The 19,179-nt window shown below is 42.7% G+C and overlaps 1 protein-coding gene across 6 annotated transcripts in view; it reads right to left on the bottom strand.

The window, feature by feature from the left end:
• TNRC18 (trinucleotide repeat containing 18) overlaps positions 1-19,179 on the bottom strand; it is a 968,701-nt gene that overhangs the window by 434,270 nt on the left and 515,252 nt on the right. For 5 of the 6 annotated variants that reach the window (XM_056534534.1, XM_056534539.1, XM_056534536.1 and 2 more), the window contains one exon: positions 15,012-15,137. The exons of the other annotated variant lie outside the window; for it this stretch is intronic. In XM_056534534.1, coding sequence (XP_056390509.1) covers positions 15,012-15,137 — 126 coding nt within the window. The remainder of the gene's footprint in view (positions 1-15,011; positions 15,138-19,179) is intronic. 6 annotated transcript variants of the gene reach the window in all.

Raw genomic sequence — 19,179 nt, 5'->3', positions numbered from 1 at the left:
TGTGCCCTATTTAAAATGACGATCTTACCCCGGATCTTATATATTTTTCTATGTGTCCCACTAAAGATACCACAGGCTTCACGGGAGGGAAGTGATGGAGGCAGGATGTAGGGCCACGCACTCTGGGGCTCCGCCCCCCCTCGAGTCCCGGGACGTGGATGTGATGCGGAGGCTGCGATGTACCTAATGCCAGGTGGATCGGTGGAGGCTGCCGACGATGTCCGATGCCGCTGGCTGCGGTGCCTGTGATGGCCGGGGGGGCCCGCTCGATGGGAAGTCCTGGTTTCCCGGAGGAGGGAGGTGAAGGTATCTGCTGCTGTGTCTTTGCAGGGAGTGGTGGTGAATGCGAGGGGGGTGGCTGTGGATGCGTGCGTCCCACGCCGGAGACAGTAGTGGAGATGCAATCCGTGGTGGATGAGGGGTGCTTGGCGTGCCTCCCCTCTCCCTCCCCCCCTGGGCTATTGGATTGGCTGATCAGGGCGATGGAAGCCGCTAAGGGAAGAGAGGGAGATGGATGGACCGCTCAGCCAATGGGGCCGGAGATCGCTCCCGGAAGCTCTTATAAAGGATATGGGCTTGTTTGGCGTGGAGAGAGGAGCTGGCGCAGCGAGACATCTATGCCTGGCACTGCGGTTTGAGCGCTGTGCCCCCTCCACGCCGGAGTGGACCCAAGCTTTCAATAATTTGACAACTTTAAAGGCCCAATCAACCTGATAGACATATTGGACTCCCCCCCCCCCCCCCCCCCAGGCCACGGAGAAGGTAAATCTCTGTTCCCATTAATCTTGCTAACATTGCTGGAGTTGGTTGCTGGGGACCCCCTAAAATGGGGGCCTATAATACTATGAAGCTTTTTTCTTAAAGGCCTATTTCACCGAAAACCAGTTCTAACTTAGTGTACCATTAAAGAAGTCACCGAAGAAAACACTAATACATAACTTTTATTAGATATAATCTAAAATTGGGGAAAAATGTACCCCAAGACCATCAAAAAAAGCAATAGAAAAATTACACACTGTATCAAAAATATGAAGTGACAAATATGACCCCGATGCAGGTTCAAATCAGTTCATACAAAAATTATGATAAAAATATTGGATCCCTATCAACATCACGCTCGGTTATAAATTTAAATATCCACAACTCCTAGATAAAGGAGGGGGTATAGGTGGGGGTAGACAAGGGGAAGGACCTAGGGAGATAATAGGCCGATTGGTAGGTAGGTGGTGGTAGGCCACTACCTGTCATAGCCCTGATGCCCCCTATTCTATGCCTAACCCTAGGCGGAGTTGACGCCCTGATAAGGGCGGCCCCGCTCCGGAACCTAGTCTTTTCTGTCACCTAATTGCCCTGATATAAGACAAATAAGGGAAGATGCTAACTGTCTCACTGGGGAGCCCTGTATAGCTAAAAGGACAGGGATGGATGGCCCTACCTTTTGTATAGTAGATATTCACATTTATTGTGAGACTTCACCCTAGGGTGAAAGGAATAATAGACAGTCTCTATCAGATTGATGTTAGACTTAATATAGTATAGATGGTACTGTATAGATTAATATAGATTAATATAGTATAGATGGTACTGTATAGATTAATATAGATTAATATAGTATAGATGGTACTGCTTCACACCAAAATACCTGTGTCTCTTATATATACACACAACTATATCTCTATAGTCAAGACGTACTCAATGTACTATATATACAGTGGATAGCAACACAATTGGACTCAATGTACTATATATACAGTGGATAGCAACACAATTTGACCAGTCGTAGTACCTCCGGAGGATACACAGAAACCACAGCTTATTCACTACAATCCGTTCACAAAAATGAATAATATTAAAAAAAGGAGATACATCTTAGTTATAGATGCACACCTATAAAAAGTCACACATGAATCTGAGTATAAATAGAGATGTACTTATCCGATAGGAGTTAAATAGGGATGTCCCGATGCGTTTCACACACCCCTGTTCTTCAGGGGACAATTGGGGGCTATATACATGCTCAGGAATGATGGCCGATGGAGGAGCAGTATAGATGGTAACTGCCAGAGACTGTCTATTCCTTTCACCCTAGGGTGAAGTCTCACAATAAATGTGAATATCTACTATACAAAAGGTAAGGCCATCCATCCCTGTCCTTTTAGCTATACAGGGCTCCCCAGTGAGACAGTTAGCATCTTCCCTTACTTGTCTTATATCAGGGCAATTAGGTGACAGAAAAGACTAGGTTCCGGAGCGGGGCAGCCCTTATCAGGGCGTCTAATCCACCTAGGGTTAGGCATAGAATAGGGGGTATCAGGGCTATGACAGGTAGTGGCCTACCACCACAATCGGCCTATTATCTCCATAGGTCCTTCCCCTTGTCTACCCCCACCTATACCCCCTCCTTTATCTAGGAGTTGTGGATATTTAAATTTATAACCGAGCGTGATGTTGATAGGGATCCAATATTTTTATCATCATTTTTGTATGAACTGACTTGAACCTGCATCGGGGTCATATTTGTCACTTCATATTTTTGATACAGTGTGTCATTTTTCTATTGCTTTTTATGATGGTCTTGGGGTACATTTTTCCCCAATTTTAGATTATATCTAATAAAACTTATGTATTAGTGTTTTCTTCGGTGACTTCTTAAAGGCCTGCTGTAAATCATTGGTTTTCTCCTCTAGGTCCATTAGACCTATATATGGAATACATCTGCCAACTGCTAATTGTAACAGCAGCAGCCTCCTATTGCGGCTCCACTTAGGACTATCTTTACTGCATACTTGAAAAGTTGGTGAGTGAAAACAACCTAAATGATTAAATTAAAAGTCCTCCCTCCTCCTCCTCCTCCTCCTCGGTACTGGTTGACTATGTAGCTATGAAGATTTGGTTCTGTAATATATGAACTTCATGCGAACTGTACTGACTGTCCTCTAATATATCCAGACCAGTAGAGTTTTTCTTTTCCTTTTTCTTATATATACAGGACGTACTGGGATCTACAGAACGAACTGAATATTGGAATAATTCCCCTCAGAGTCAAGGGTGTACTTCTCCTACTCAAGACCCATGTGCAGTGGATTGGACAGTAAGATTTCTAATACCTGAGATTAATAACAGAGACTGGGGGGCTTTCGGTCCAAGTATTGTATTATGTAGAAACGGTTGGACACTGAAGCTTGTTCTTATTCCAGGGAAATCTCTGGTAGAATGTAGAATCCAATCTTTTTTTTCTCCTCTATTTTTGGTCTGAAGGGTTCCGTTAGATGAATAGCGAATGTTATCTCCCCCTTTATTTATATACCCAGGTGTAAATTAACTGCTGGAATTTGTACATCTTTAAGGTCAATTTCTCCCCTTAATCAGAGATAACTGGTACCAGTAAACCTTGAGGATCGTGGCTATTGCCTGCATGGTGATACATACACTTTTTAAGTATAAAGTGGCGAAAGGTCAAATTTATTGTATAATGGCCCCGAAGGTCCAACCTAGAAGATCGGGGGGGGGGGGGGTAATTCGGGGGAGGGGAGGGGTGGCATAGGGGGTGGAGGAGAAGGGGGAACTCCCTTTTTTTCTCTTTTCCTTTCTTTTTTTTTTTTTTCTCGTTCTCTTCCTAATTTAATATATGTCATCCTTTAAATTGTTAGTTTGGAATGTGCGTGGAGCGTCTGATAAAGTAAAGAAATGTGCAATTTTTGATTCTATCCAGAGGTGCCTCCCTGCGATCATATGCCTAGTTGAGACACATAGGCCAAGAGATGAGAGGATCTTACAATGGAGGTGGGCTAAAGAAGAATAGACTCCAGACTCTCTTCTTATTCCTCGGGGGTATCGGTATATGTCCACAGGAAGGTACCATTCGAAACTAAAAATGTCAGGATTGATAAATATGGTAGATATAGATTTCTTCATGGAGTATGGGAAACCAGGGCTATCATCCTGGCATTTGTTGACATCCCTCAGCCCTTTAGGACAGATGTCTTGAGGGATCTCGTGAGCTTTAGTGAGAGTAAAACATATGCGGCATTATGGATAGTTGGAGATATAAATAATGTAATGGATCCTAGTATGGACAGATTTAAAATAGGTAGAAACGTTGGGGATAGGGTAACGGCATTGGCGAGGTACTTTGGAGAGATGAAATGGGTGGATGGGTGGCACAAATTAAACCCAGGGGTAAGACAATACTCATGTTTTAGTACTTCATATAATACGGCTTCCCGAATTGATTTATGCCTTTGTGATAAAAATGCAATGACCTAGACCAGGAGGGTGCAGTATAAAGCTAAAACTATTTCTGATCACTGTCCAGTGGTGGTTGAGATTGGAGGTAGGGTAAGAAATGGAGAGAAATCTGGCTTTCGGCTCAACCCGCACTGGATAGAACTGGTGGGTGACCAGGATTGGTTTACGCAGGAAATAGAAGCCTTTTGGGAGATCAATCAAAATTCAGCAATCCCTCAGATTGTTTGGGACGCCATGAAGGCATATTTGAGGGGCCTATATATAGGACTAATTAATTTAAAAAAAAGGAATATGCCCAGGAGGAATTAAAATTAAGCAATAAAGTGGGCCTACTAGAATCAGGGATAGATGAGAGCAACGGAGGAAGCCAGTTGCTAGAACTCAAGGCAGCTCAAGAGTAATATAAGGAGTACCTTCTTAAAAAGCACAAAATAAACAGTTTTTTAGGGGCAATAAAATTTTTTTTCAAAAAGGTAAACCAAATAAAGCCAATTTACTTAGTAATCAAGGAGATGATTGTGGTATTGCAGCTCTGTGGAGGGCTGACGGTAGTATAACTACAGATAGGAAGGAGATAGCTCAAATGGTTAGCTCCTTTTTCTCCAACCTTTATACAAGTAGTAACATTAATAGGGAAGAGGTAGTGGAATTTTTAGGATGGATAAATATCCCAGAAATAACTGAGGCTATCAGGGATTCTTTGGAGGAGTTAATTACCCTCCAGGAATTAGAGGAAGCTTTGGCAACAATCAAAGGGAATACATCCCCTGGGTCAGACGGTATCCCATTTCAGATATACAGGAAATATTCATCTCTATTACTTCCAAAACTGTTCGGTACAATTAATGAATCCTGGAGGGGGGGTGCTCTGCCTAAATCAATGTGTGAGGCTAATATTAGATTGATTAGGAAAAAGGATAAGGATCCATTGGATTTGGGCTCATACTGCCCCATCTCCTTGCTTAATACCAATATAAAGATAACAGCAAAGGTGTTGGCAAGGAGATTAGATAAAGTTGTAGAAGTTGTGGTGGGAAGAGAACAGGGTGGTTTTTGGTCGGGAAGAACGGTTCATGATAATATCCATAAGGTGTATGAAGCAATTCAGAGTGGCTCCCGGGGCCCCCGCTCCATCCTGTCATTGGATGCTACTAAAGCCTTCAACAGGGTGGAGTGGGGATACCTTTGGGAGGTCCTTAGGAAGGTGGGGGTGGGCCCGGTCTTCTTGAGTTATATTCAGTTATTGTATACAAATCCGGAGGCGAATGCAGTGGTTGATGGAATTCCCTCCTATCCATTTAAATTAAGTAGAGGAACAAGGCAGGGGTGCCCCCTCTCATCCTTTTTATTTTTAATCTATATTGAACCCCTAACAGCTTGGATAAGTGAGAGAATGTATATGTAGGCTTTGGAGTAAATGGAGAAATTAATAAGATATTATTATTTGCTGATGATATTCTTCTTTTTGTAACTCATCCACAGGAAAAAGTTTATCAAATCATGAAATTGTTGGATGAATTTGCCCCACTATCTGGTTTAGAAATAAATTGGAGCAAATCTGTTATGCTCCCTCTTGATGTAGATATGGGGGAGATAACAGGTAGATTGTCCGTGCTGAAAAAAACTGAATGTTTCTCCTATCTGGGACTTAAAATAGCAGCCACAAATGATAAGTTTGTGGCCAATAATATACGGCCTCTGCTAAATAAGTTAGAGAAGAGAGTAGAAGTATGGATTAAAATGCCCTTTTCAATGTCAGAAAGGATGGCGATCGTGAAGATGGTGGTCCTCCCTCAGATTCTGTTTTTCCTCAGTGCCTCGCCGATGTGGATTGGTAATTTGTGGTTCCGGAAGATAGAAGTGATACTGGGTAGACTCCTATGGGGTAGGAAAAGGGTTTGTCTAAAGTACAGATACTTTATGGCACCAGGTGATAGGGGGGGAATGGGTTTGCCCAATTTCTTTGTTTATTATTTGGGGGCGCAGTTGGTACGAATTGTGAATTGGAGTGATTCTAGGTATTTGGAAAAGATGGTGGCTGATAAAAAGAAGGAAAATATATATGAAGTGTTGGAATTAGAGGATTATGATGAGAATAATAATAATAGTGCGTTATTGAACAAATTTAGAAAGGTGTGGGAAAAACTAAAGGAAAGGTTATATATAAATAAAAATTGGGGGTTTACACCCTTGTGGGGTAATAATAAATTAAAAGAGCTTGCGGATTGTGAGTCAAGTTTCTGGGATAGTAAGGGTATAAAACGAATCGATCAAATGTTTTCAAAAAGGACAACTGTTCTCATTTAATCACTTAAAAAGGGTGTATAACGTAAATGATAGAGATTGGCTGTATTACTGGCAGGTTAGCCATGCAGTCCAAAACACGGTAGATAAAGAGGTGTACATAACACAGAAACACAATAAGATAGAAGCACTAACACAAATAGGACACCTTAAGAAAAAAGGGATATCGATTTTGTATAAGGAATTAAATAATACTATGGGAATAAGGGGGATTGATAGAATTAAGGAAAAGTGGTCAGGGGTAGCGACTATTTGCCAGAAGATGAGTGGGAAACTATGGCTCAAAATATAAGCAAAGTCTCCCGAAATATGGAACATAAAATTGTACAATTTAAGATATTACACATGACCCATTATTCTGTACTACACTTATACAGGATAGGGGTGAGAACCACGGCACAGTGTGTAAAATGTGGTATGGAAGAGGAGGATTATTTACACAGTTTTTGGTCAAGTGAGAAAGTATCTGCTTTTTGGGAATCTGTAATAAAGGAGGTCAAAACTAAAATCTCTGTAGAGGTCCCCCATACGATAGAGTTTATCCTGTTGGGAGCCATAGGTAATATGGGGAAATATGAGAATATGTTACATAGAGTTTTTTCTTTGCCAGATTGGTTATTTTAAGAAATTGGATATCTCCTGTTAAGCCGCAGATAGAGGAATGGAGAGAAGGATTAAAAACTATCAAAGATAAAGAGCGCAGATGGATTAGGAGTAAGAGTGGGTGGAGAAAATGGAATAAGACCTGGAGTGCATCGTAGTTTTTTTTTTCTTCTCCTCCTGTGCCAGAGGGTGGGAATGGGAGAGGGGGGAGGGGGTTAGACAATAGTGATTATGTTTTTATGGACTTGTACTTTTTTGATGTAATTAATCAAAGATGTTTATACGGTCGTGTAGATCGGTGTTATGTACATCGGAACTGTAAAATTTGTTATGATAAAATAAAAATGTATACAAAAAAAAAAAAAAAGATACCACAGGCTTTCTTCAGAATCCTGGCCATGATGCAGCAGAAATTTATACGGGGTCAATTAAAACAGAGATTGAAGAGAGAAACGCTGTGTCACCCGAAGGAGAGAAGAGGGGTTGGATTACCGGAGCTGAAGAGGTATTACATAGCAGCCCATTTAACTCAGGTGGTGTTGTAGGAACTATGACACAAAATTGTGGGTGGAAGTAGAACAGGCAGCCACACTAGTTCAACTACAATGTCTACCATGGTGCCACACCCCAGGTTTGAAAGAAGTGCGAGAACATCCTATGATAGGGGCCACACTGGCTGTATGTGAGGAGTCAAGGATAAGGAGGGAGATGCTGTTGTAAAGTATAATGACCCCTATCATTGGATGTCCGAAGTTTCCACCAGGAGTAGAGGATCCAGCATTTAGGCAATGGATTGAGGAGGATAAGTTTAGAGTGAGACAGCTGAGAAGAGCAGGTACTCAAGAGGAATGCGTGGTGCAGATGGAAGTTGTGATATGGAGGGTCTGGGGCAGTGGAGAAAGATGCAATTGAGGCATTATCTTAAAAAGTTACCTCGACCTGACTATTTTCTTGAAAAGGCAACTCTCTTTAAGGAATTATGTAGCACAGAGGAACCTGTGAAACATGATTTGTCCAAAATCTATAAAATATGGAGAGCATCGGGTATCATGTATGGAGAAATGGGAACGTGATTTAGGAATACAGATTGAGGAGGAACAGTGGTGCAAGAATTTTACCTTGACACATACAGCAGAAGTAAGTGTCCGTTTACAAGAGGCAAATTATAAGATAGTGTCGAGATGGTATAGGGTCCCAGGAATAATGCGGGATAAGAAACACCCAGAGGAGGAAGGTAAATGCTGGAAGTGTGGGGAAGGTAAGGGGGGTCTTCTACATATTTTTTGGTCATGCCCAAAATTAAAAGTTTTTTGGGAAAAAGTACATGAGCTAATTGAGAAAATAACATGTGAGGAGTTAGCGTTCACTCCGTCTATTTTTTTGATGCAACATACGAATATACCTCTAAAACAATATAGATACTCTATGCTAGGATACTTAATTATGACAGCAAGGAATTGCATTCCTTTATTATGGAAACAAGAGAGGGCTCCTTCGGTGGCAATGTGTGTGTTTGTTTTTTTAAATAAACTGGTGCCAGAAAGTTAAACAGATTTGTAAATTACTTCTATTAAAAAATCTTAACCCTTCCAGTACTTATTAGCTGCTGAATACTACAGATGAAATGGTTTTCTTTTTGGAACACAGAGCTCTCTGCTGACATCTCTGTCCATTTTAAGAATTGTCCAGTAGGAGAAAATCCCCATCCCCATTCCTAAAATGGACAGAGCTCTGTGTTCCAAAGAGAAAACCATTTCCTGGGTAGTATACAGACCCTAAATAGTAATGGAAAGATTCAGATTTTTTAATAGAAGTAATTTAAAAATCTGTTTAACTTTCTGGCACCAGTTGATTTAAAAAAAAATAAAAAGTTTTCCTTTAAAATGGTTATTTCCTTAAAACTCTCCGTTTTTCATTAAATAGGGAAAAAACAAGGTGATAGGCAGTGATCCAACTGCTGGGACAACTACCAATCACCAGAATGGAAGTGAAACTTTCCCAAAACTGAGGATTTGCAGTGCACATGTGCAGACAGCATTCAATCTATTGTCTACAGAGCAAGGCTCAGCAACGTTCTGAAAGTAAAATTAAAAGTCAAAAAAGTTTGACATGTCGATTTTAACCCCTTAAAGAGGCACTGTCATTGTTAAAAACTTTTCATATATTGCAGGACTCATTATAATATGACATTTCACAATATACACCTGTTAAAAATAAATTAAATTTTCACCTGAAATTCAAGCTCAAAATAGCCACCACTAGGGGGTCGCCTGTCTTTTAGCCAGACAGACTAGTCTAGATTTTAGAGCATACTGGATACCGGCCTTAAAGCATACCGGTATCCAGTATAGGAGATTTCTATTATGTATGCAAAACTATAGATAAAGGATGTAAGGACATGCTGGGAGCTGTAGTTTTAAAACAGCTGGAGGCAACACTGCTCTAACACAGTTATTTACAAACATCGCAGCTTCAGTTGTTACTAAACTACAACTCCCAGCATACTGAAATAGTCAAATCTTTCTCGGACTCCTGATTGACAAAGAAGTGGATCAGACATTCAGGAGTCTGTGAAAGATGAATGACACACAGTGACAGCAATGCTGATTAGCATCCAGCTTTACTAGAAGATAAAACAGATAGAACAAGTATTCATAAAAATGCTGTACTTTTATCTAAAAAATACTTGCACTAATTTTATAAAGATCTATTCTTATATTTATACATTTTATCCAGTTATGAATTCACCATAATGTCTTCTGATTACTGTAGGCAAGCTCCAAGTATCTTTCGACACAGCATAAAACCAGAGAGGAAAGGGTTACAGAGTAGAGAGTACTGATTGACTGCACAGTCTTGCTCCTGTGAGGGAGACAGACTGACACACCCCCTCCAGCCTGCACAATGAAAAAGTAACTCACCAGCAGATAAATGCTTATATCTCTGGATATATAGGTCCAAGACACATAAAAATTATATGCACATGATCAGGATTGGGTCCTGAGTAACATATCACTTTTTTTCATTTTTTTTTGCACTATGACAGGTACGCTTTAAGGACGCAGCTCATTTTCACCTTAAAGGAGAACTACGGGATTGAAAAATGTATCCCCTATCCTAAGAATAGGGGATAAGTTTCAGATCGCGGGGGGGGCGACCGCTGGGGCCCCCCGCAATCTCCTGTACGGGGCCCCGGCTCTCTGCATAGAGAGCGTGTGTCGACCACCGCACGAGGCGGAGGCTGAAACGCCCCCTCCATACAATACTTTTCCTTAGGATAGGGGATAAAATTTTCAATCCCGTAGTTCTCCTTTAAGGACGCAGCCCTTTTTTGCAAATCTGACCACTTTAGGCATTAATAACTCTGGGATGCTTTTACTGTTCATTCTGATTCCGAGAATGTTTTTTCGTGACATATTCTACTTTATGTTAGTGGTAAAATTTCGTCGATACTTGCATCATTTGTTGGTGAAAAATTTGATGAAAAATTTGAAAATGTTGCATTTTTTTTTACTTTGAAACTCTCTGCTTATAAGTAAAATGGACATCCCAAATAAATTATATGTTGATTCAGATATACAATATGTCTACTTTATGATTGCATCATAAAGTTGACATGTTTTTACTTTTGGAAGACATCAGGGGGCTTCAAAGTTCAGCAGCAATTTTCAAAATTTTCACAAAATTTTCAAAATCAGAATTTTTCCGGGACCATTTAAGTTTTAAACTGGATTTGAGATGCCTTCATATTAGAAACACCCCACAAATGACCTCATTATAAAAACTGCACCCCTCAAAGTATTCAAAATTACATTCAGTAAGTGTGTTAACCTTTTAGGTGTTTCACAGGAATAACAGCAAAGTGAAGGAGAAAATTCAAAATTTTCATTTTTTACACTTGCATGTTCTTGTAGAGCCAGTTTTTGAACTTTTACAAATGGTAAAAAGGAGAAAAATCTTCCTAAAATTTGTAACCCAATTTCTCTCAAGTAAATATCTCATATGTGTATGTGAAGTGTTCTGTGGGTGCACTAGAGGGTTCAGAAGGGAAGGAGAGACAATGGGATATTGGAGAGTAAGTTTTTCTGAAATGTTTTTTGGGGGCATGTCACATTTAGGTAGGAAGCCCCTATGGTGCCAGAACAGCAAAAAAAAACCCGCATGGCATACTATTTTTGAAACTACACCCCTCAGGGAACGTAACAAGGGGTCCAGTGAGCCTTAACACCCCACAGGTGTTTGACAACTTTTCGTTAACGTTGGATGTGTAAATAAATTATTTTTTTTCACTACAATGGCGATTTTTTCCCAAATTTTACATTTTTACAAGGAGTAATAGGAGAAAATGTCCCCTAAAATTTGTAACCCCCATCTCTTCTGAGTATGGAAATACCCTATGTGTGGATATCAAGTGCACTGCGGGCGCACTACAATGCTCAGAAAAAAGGAGTCACATTTGGCTTTTGGAAAGAAAATTTTGCTGAAATGGTTTTTGGGGGCATGTCACATTTAGGAAGCCCCTATGGTGCCAGCACAGCTAAAAAAAAAAAAACACATGCCATACTAGTTTGGAAACTACACCCCTCAAGGAACTTAACAAGGGGTACAGTGAGCCTTAAGTGAGCCACAGGTGTTTGACAACTTTTAGTTAAAGTTGGAATTGTAAATGTTTTTTTTTTTTCTAAAATGCTGTTTTTTCACCAAATTTTACATTTCTACAAGGGGTGATAGGAGAAAATGCCCAACAAAATTTGTAATTACATTTCTTCTGAGTATGAAAATACCCCATATGTGGACGTCAAGTGCTCTGCTGGCGCACTACAATGCTCAGAAGAGAAGCAGCGCCATTGAGCTTTTGGAGAAAGAATTTGGTTGGAATAGAAGTCGGGGGCTATGTGCATTTACAAAGCCCACCGTGGTGCCAGAACAGTGGACCCCCCCACATGTGACCCCATTTTGGAAACTACACTCCTCACAGAATTTAATAAGGGGTGCAGTGAGCATTTACACCCCACTGACATTTGACAGATCTTTGGAACAGTGGGCTGTGCAAATGACAAATTAAATTTTTCATTTTCACGGGCCACTGTTCCAAAAATCTGTCAGACACCTGTGGGGTGTAAATGCTCACTGCACCCCTTATTACATTCCATGAGGGGTGTTGTTTCCAAAATGGGGTCGCATGTGGGGGGGGGGGGTCCATTGTTCTGGCACTATGGGGGCTTTGTAAACACACATGACCTTCAATTCCAGACACATTTTCTCTTCAAAAGCCCAATGGCGCTCCTTCTCTTCTGAGCATTGTAATTCGCCCGCAGAGCACTTTATATCCACATATGAGGTATGTTCTTACTCAGAAGAAATGGGGTTACACATTTTTGGGGGCTTCTTTCCTATTTTCCCCTTGTAAAAATTTAAAATTTAGGGTAACACCAGCATTTTAGTAAAAAAATTTTATATTTTTTTTTCATTTTCCCATCCAACTTTAACGAAAATTCGTCAAACACCTGTGGTGTGTTCAGGCTCACTATACCCCTTGTTACGTTCCGTGAGGGGTGTAGTTTCCAAAATGGGGTCACACGTGGGTATTTATTGTTTTCCGTTTATGTTAGAACTGCTGGAAAATCAGCCACCTCTGTGCAAATCACCAATTTAGGCCTCAAATGTACATAGTGTGCTCTCACTCCTGAGCCTTGTTGTGCGTCCGCAGAGCATTTTACGTCCACATATGGAGTATTTCCGTACTGCTGGGAGTTGTAGTTTTGCAACAGCTGGAGGCACATTGGTTGGAAAACCTTCAGTTAGGTTCTGTTACCTGACTCAGGAGGTTGCAACCAGTGTGCCTCCAGCTGTTGCAAAACTACAACTCCCAGCATGTATCGATCGCCGAAGGGCATGCTGGGAGATGTAGTTATGCAACAGCTGGAGGTATGCAACTACAACTCCCAGCATGCCGAGACAGCTGTTTGCTGTTTGGGCATATTGGGATTTGCAGTTTTGCAACATCTGGAGGGCTACAGTTTAGAGAGCACTGCACAAACTCCAAACTGTGGCCCTCCAGATGTTGCAAAACTACAAATACCAGCATGCCCAGACAGCAAACTGCTGTGTGGGCATGCTGGGAGTTGTAGTTTTGCAACATCTGGAAGGCTACAGTTTAGAGACCAATGTATAGTGGTCTCCAAACTTTAGCCCCCCCAGATGTTGCTAGGCAACTACTCACCGGCTTCCGTAGTCTTCACCAGGGAGCCGCACGTCATCGCCGCCCGCCACCACCGATCAGGTAAGGGGCCTCCACTGCCGCTGGTCACGCTACAGTTCCCCCGTTCTGCCTTTATTACCATCGGTGGGCAGAACGGGGAACTGAACTTTAACCTACCCCGTCCCCGATCTGCTATTGGTCGTCGCTTCTAGACGACCAATAGCAGAGATAGGAGGGGTGGCACCCCTGCCACCCAACTCCTATTCATTCTGGGGGATCAGGGGTGTCTTGGATCCGCTGAAAATCACCGGTACGAATTGACAGTCGATTTCCGGCGATCGCCGACATGGGGGTCTCAGGACCCCCCTGGGCATATGCACGGGATGCCCACTGATAGATATCAGCAGTCATCCCGGTCCGGTCCCCGACCGGCTGGCGGCGGGGACCGGGATTCCCACGGGCGTACCCATACGCCCTACATCCTTAAAGGGGTACTCCGCCCCTAGACATCTTATCCTCTATCCAAAGGATAGGGGATATGATGTCAGATCGCCACGGTCCCGCTGCTGGGGACCCCCGGGATTTCCACTTCGGCACCCCGCTGTCATTACTGCACAGAGCGAGTTCGCTCTGTGCATAATGACGGGCGATACATGGGACGGAGCAGCGTGATGTCATGGCTCTGCCCCTCGTGACATCACAGCCCGCCCCCTTAATACAAGTCTATGGCAGGGGCGTGAAAACCGGCAAGCCCTCTCCCATAGACTCGTATTGAGGGGGGCAGGCCGTGACGTCACGATGCTCCGGCCCCTGTACTGCCCGTCATTACGTGCAGAGCAAACTGGCTCTGTGCAGTAATGACAGCGGGGTGACGCAGCGGCAATCCCGGGGGTACCCAGCAGCGGGACCGCGGCAATCAGACATTTTATCCCCTATCCTTTGGATAGGGGATAAGATGTCTAGGGGCGGAGTACCCCTTTAAGGACTCAGGATGCAGGGCGTATGCATACGCCCTGCGTCCTGAAGTGGTTAGAACTTGAATATGTCATGAAATAACAATGATAGATCATCTTTTCTTAGATCTTCCGTACCATTCCTCATAAAAACATTTCTCAACTGGGCGATACCAGTTTGTGTCCCTACAAATAGATTACCAAAAACTGTCAACTGTGCGATTCCATGTAAGTACGGTAACTGTCCAGAGCAGAAGCAAATCACCATAGCAAACCTCTCCTGCTCCAGGCAGTACCTGACACCAACAGAGGTGGCAGTAGAGAGCACTGTGGTCAGACTGGAAAGAACCACACAACTTCTGCTGGAGCATACAGCAGCTGATAAGTACTGGAAGGATTAAGATTTGTAAATTACTTCTATTTAAAAATCTGTATCACTTTCTGGCACTTGTTAGATTTTAAAACATTTGTTTTCCCACCAGAGTACCCCTTTAATCTAACTAAACCATTCAGGTTTTTAAAATTCATTTAAAACAACAGAATACATTCCTTTTAAATACAAATGCAATTTACCACATTGTAAAATACAGGTTACCAGCCTTAGTGGCACTTGGCATGCATATGGGCAGATTTAGTTACATAATGCTTTTAGTACCAATCAACACACGTGGCTTCTGTATTTTACCATACATCCTCCTTACTTTCTGTTGTTGCTATTTTTTATCCGGTCTTGGTTATGACACAAAGGATATACTCCATGTTTCCTCTTCTTTGGTCTACCAGGGCCCCTTCTTGTTACAATCCTAATTTTCTCTCCAGATTTTTCCCTTCAAAGAAATACAATAAATGTAATATAAAACTTATTTGCAGATTACAATAATAAACACAACAAAAACATACCCCCCCCCCACCCTCTCAAGGACACAGCACATTTTTCTCCTAGGACATAGCCAGTTTCCTTTCAGAATTTTTCATTTATCCTCCTTGTCTTCGAAGAGTGATGACTCAATTTTTCCATCCACAGACCCATATTAGGGCTTATTTTTTGCACGACCAAGTGTACTTTGTAATGACGTTTCACATTTTACCATGAAATGTATGGTGAAACCAAAAAAATAAGGTGAAACAAGCGAACATGTTTATATGATTTTCTCTTAAAAAAAAAAAAAAAAAAAAAAATAACTTTTTATTTACAATTTTTTCATATAAAATGACCTTTTTTTTGCAGTGATCTGTAGTTTTATCAGTATCACTTTTGAATATATGTGACTATTACTTTTTATTTAATTGGATTTAGTTTTTTTTTTTATTCTCACGTTTATGCTGTTCAACGTAGGGGATCATTAACATGATATTTTACAGCTACAGCTATACCAAATATGTTTATAATTTTTTTTTTACTCTGTTGTAAAATGGGAAAATAAAATTTATTGGCTTAGTTACATTTTTCAAAAACTTTATTTTTATTTATTTTTTATGCCCCCATAGGGGACTATTTATAGTAATCTTTGGATTGCTATTGCTGTTCAGCGCTTCGCCTTGGCATAGCACTGTCAGGGTCAGGAGAGGTATGCAGGGATGACACAGGTAGTGGATCCTCTATGTCAGTGAGGTGATGGCGTGGGCCGTACCAGGGGAATGGAATCTAAGGGGTTACTGGTTTTAACCAGAGCCCGCCGCAAAGCGGGATGGACTTGCTGCGGCAGGTAACCCCCAGGTCTGTCCACCCAATAGCGACTCAACCTCACTGACTGCTGAGTCAGGCGCGGTACAGGGTACAGAAGGACTAGGCAAAAGGCAAGGTCAGACGTAGCAGAAGGTCAGGGCAGGCAGCAACGGTTCGTAGTTAAGGGCAACGGTCTGGATACACAGGCAAAGGACACACGGGAACGCTTTCACTGGCACAAGGCAACAAGATTAATGGTGCACTGGCCCTTTAAATCTGAGAGACCCGGTGCGCGCGCGCCCTAAAGAGCGGGGCCGCGCGCTGGGACTGAGCAGGAGGACGGGGCCGGTGAGAGACGCGGGATGCGACCCGCGGGCGGGATCCCATCCCCGCCGAGAGACAGAGAGCCGCGCTCCCGGTCAGCGAGTCTGACCGGGGCGCTGTGAGCAGGAGTGTAACGCTGCGAGCGCTCCGGGGGAGAAGCGGGACCCGGAGCGCTGCTCAGTGACATCAGCAATTTACTTTTCAAGTCTTGCTTCTATGGGCAGACGATACAAAAAGTTCCCCAAAGCAACAGGGTGCAGGTGTGGAGACATCCGACAACATTTTCATTCATTGGACCCCTGCAATCATGCTACGGGTAGTCCGATGAATAATTACAAGGACTGCAACTGCTTCATATGCCATGATCAAAATTAATGGCAGACATCAGGGTGATCGCTGATGTCCGCCATTAGTGGCCGGGACCTGCTGTGCCCTTTAGGATATTAAGAACTAGGGCACCAGGACTTACATTTATTTCCATCCTTGTTGAAGGATTACTGTTGAAGATAATTCAATGATATTCCAGTGACCATGCTCACATGGACCAATCTCCTGCAGTTGCCATTCCAACCGCACTCAGTCAGGACAGTTCTTTGCTGCTTCTCCTAATGTGTAACCCCTGCAGGAAATGCCTGTTCAGCCAGTCACCGGTCTAGGAGGGTCATTGGTGTGGCCAATAACTGTCTGAGAAGGCATTTCCTGCAGTAATCACAAGTCAGAGGACTAATAGGCACTGGAGAGCAGCGGGAAATCCGTTAGGGATTGGGGCAGGGGAGTATTCTTGCTATTTTATTTTTAATGTACCCAGAGTCTGCCATAAACAACTCTGCTGCTTGGAATACTCACACATGCATATTTTTTGCTGCAGATTTGCTGTTGCGGATCTTGCTGGGCATTGACTTCAATGGGCAGCAAAATCTGCTGAGGCAAATCTGCAGCACAAAATTCGCACGTGTGAACGCGTACAGTATTGCAGATGTGATGCGCAGGATTTTCTGCTGCAGATTTCAATGTAAACTAACTTACTGAGCACAGCTTCTAATCTGCAGTTACAAATCATGCGCATCAAATCTGTGCAGGATACTGTACGTGTGAATACACACTTAAATGAAAACTGGCATTAGTGTCATTGGAACGGAAGATGCGAAGCAAGATAGAGGGACAACAGGACCACGAAACAGGGACAGGTAAGTATGGTTATCACCAGTGTTACTCGCATTAAACACCTGCACCAACAGGTTAGGTGACACTGATGACAGTATTCAAGAATCAAAATGAAAGACTTACGTAAAAAATATTTTAGAATCATAGAAGGTTACAGGAGTTTTACCCAATCACTAAACACTTTACACAGTCAAGTTAAATTTATACTGATACATGCCATCATAGATTACACCTCTTTTGTCACATAGCTTATACCGTTAATGATAACCTTTTTATTACATGTAATTTTTTACTTCAACAATAACACTCCTTTTGCCAGACAGGTCTTTATAAAATGACAATTTTACACTTGATCATCACTTCCTCCCCCCTTCCCTTTCTACATCTCATTAAGTTGATCAAGGCCTACATCCCTCCCAACCCAGCCTTTCGTCCTTCTCAATACTCTTCTACCTGATCCTTAGGTTCTTTCTTACCCTCTCGCTTCAATGCCCCTCACCCCTCTCCGCTCCTCTACCCCTCCCTCCTATGGAAGTAATAGTAAAATTGCTCAAAAAAATTAAGGGAACACTAAGATAACACATCCTAGATCTGAATGAATTAACTAGTCGTATGAAATACTTTCGTCTATACATAAGTTTTGTGTGATTTTGTTGTCAGCACATTAAACTATCAATGGAACTCAAATTTATCAACCCATGGAGGTCTGGATAAGGAGTCACACTCAAAATCAAAACGGAAAACCACACTACAAGCTGATCCAACGTTGATGTCTTGTCCTTAAAACAAGTCAAAATGAGGTTCAGTAGTGTGTGTGGCCTCCACGTGCCCGTATGACCCGTGCATTCTCCTCATAAGGTGGCATGAACTCCTGGACAGTCTGTGGTGCAACGTGGTGTTGGTCGATGGAGTGAGACATGATGTCCCAGATGTGCTCAATCGGATTCAGGTTGGGGGAATGGGCAGGCCAGTCCATAGCATCAATGCCTTCCTCTTGCAGGAACTGCTGACACACTCCAGCAACATGAGGTCTAGCATTAGGAGGAACCCAGGACCAACCGCACCAGCAAATGGTCTCACATGGGGTCTCAGGATCTCATCTCGGTACCTAATGGCAGTCAGGCTACCTCGGGCAAGCACATGGAGGGCTGTACATCCCCCCCAAAGAAATGCCACCCCACACCAGTACTGACCTACTGCCAAACTGGTCATGCTGGAGGATGTTGCAGGCAGCAGAAAGTTCTCCACGGCGTCTCCAGACACTGTCATGCCTGTCACATGTGCTCAGTGTGAACCTGCTTTCATCTGTGAAGAGCATAGGGCACCAGTGGCTAATTTGCCAATCTTTGTGTTCTCTGGCAAATGCCAAACGTCCTGCCCGGTGTTGGGCTGTAAGCACCACCCCCACCTGTGGACGTCGGGCCCTCATACCACCCTCATGGAGTCTGTTTCTGGCCGTTTGAGTGGACACATGCACATTTGTGGCCTGCTGGAGGTCATTTTGCAGGGCTATGGCAGTGCTCCTCTTGCTCCTCCTTGCACAAGCATAGGAACTGAGAAGTGGTCAGTGATCACCACCAGCAAAACCACTCCTTTATTGGGGATGTCTTGCTAAATGCCTATAATTTTCACCTGTTGTCTGTTCCATTTGCACAACAGCATGTGAAATTGATTGTCAATCAGTGTTCTTTCCTGAGTGGACAGTGTGATTTCAC

This window comes from Hyla sarda, chromosome 8 (assembly GCF_029499605.1).
Source record: "Hyla sarda isolate aHylSar1 chromosome 8, aHylSar1.hap1, whole genome shotgun sequence".
In the NCBI taxonomy this organism is placed as follows: Eukaryota; Metazoa; Chordata; class Amphibia; order Anura; family Hylidae; genus Hyla; species Hyla sarda.
Note: the sequence above shows the minus strand (reverse complement) of the source record. Positions and strands in the feature narration are given on the sequence as shown.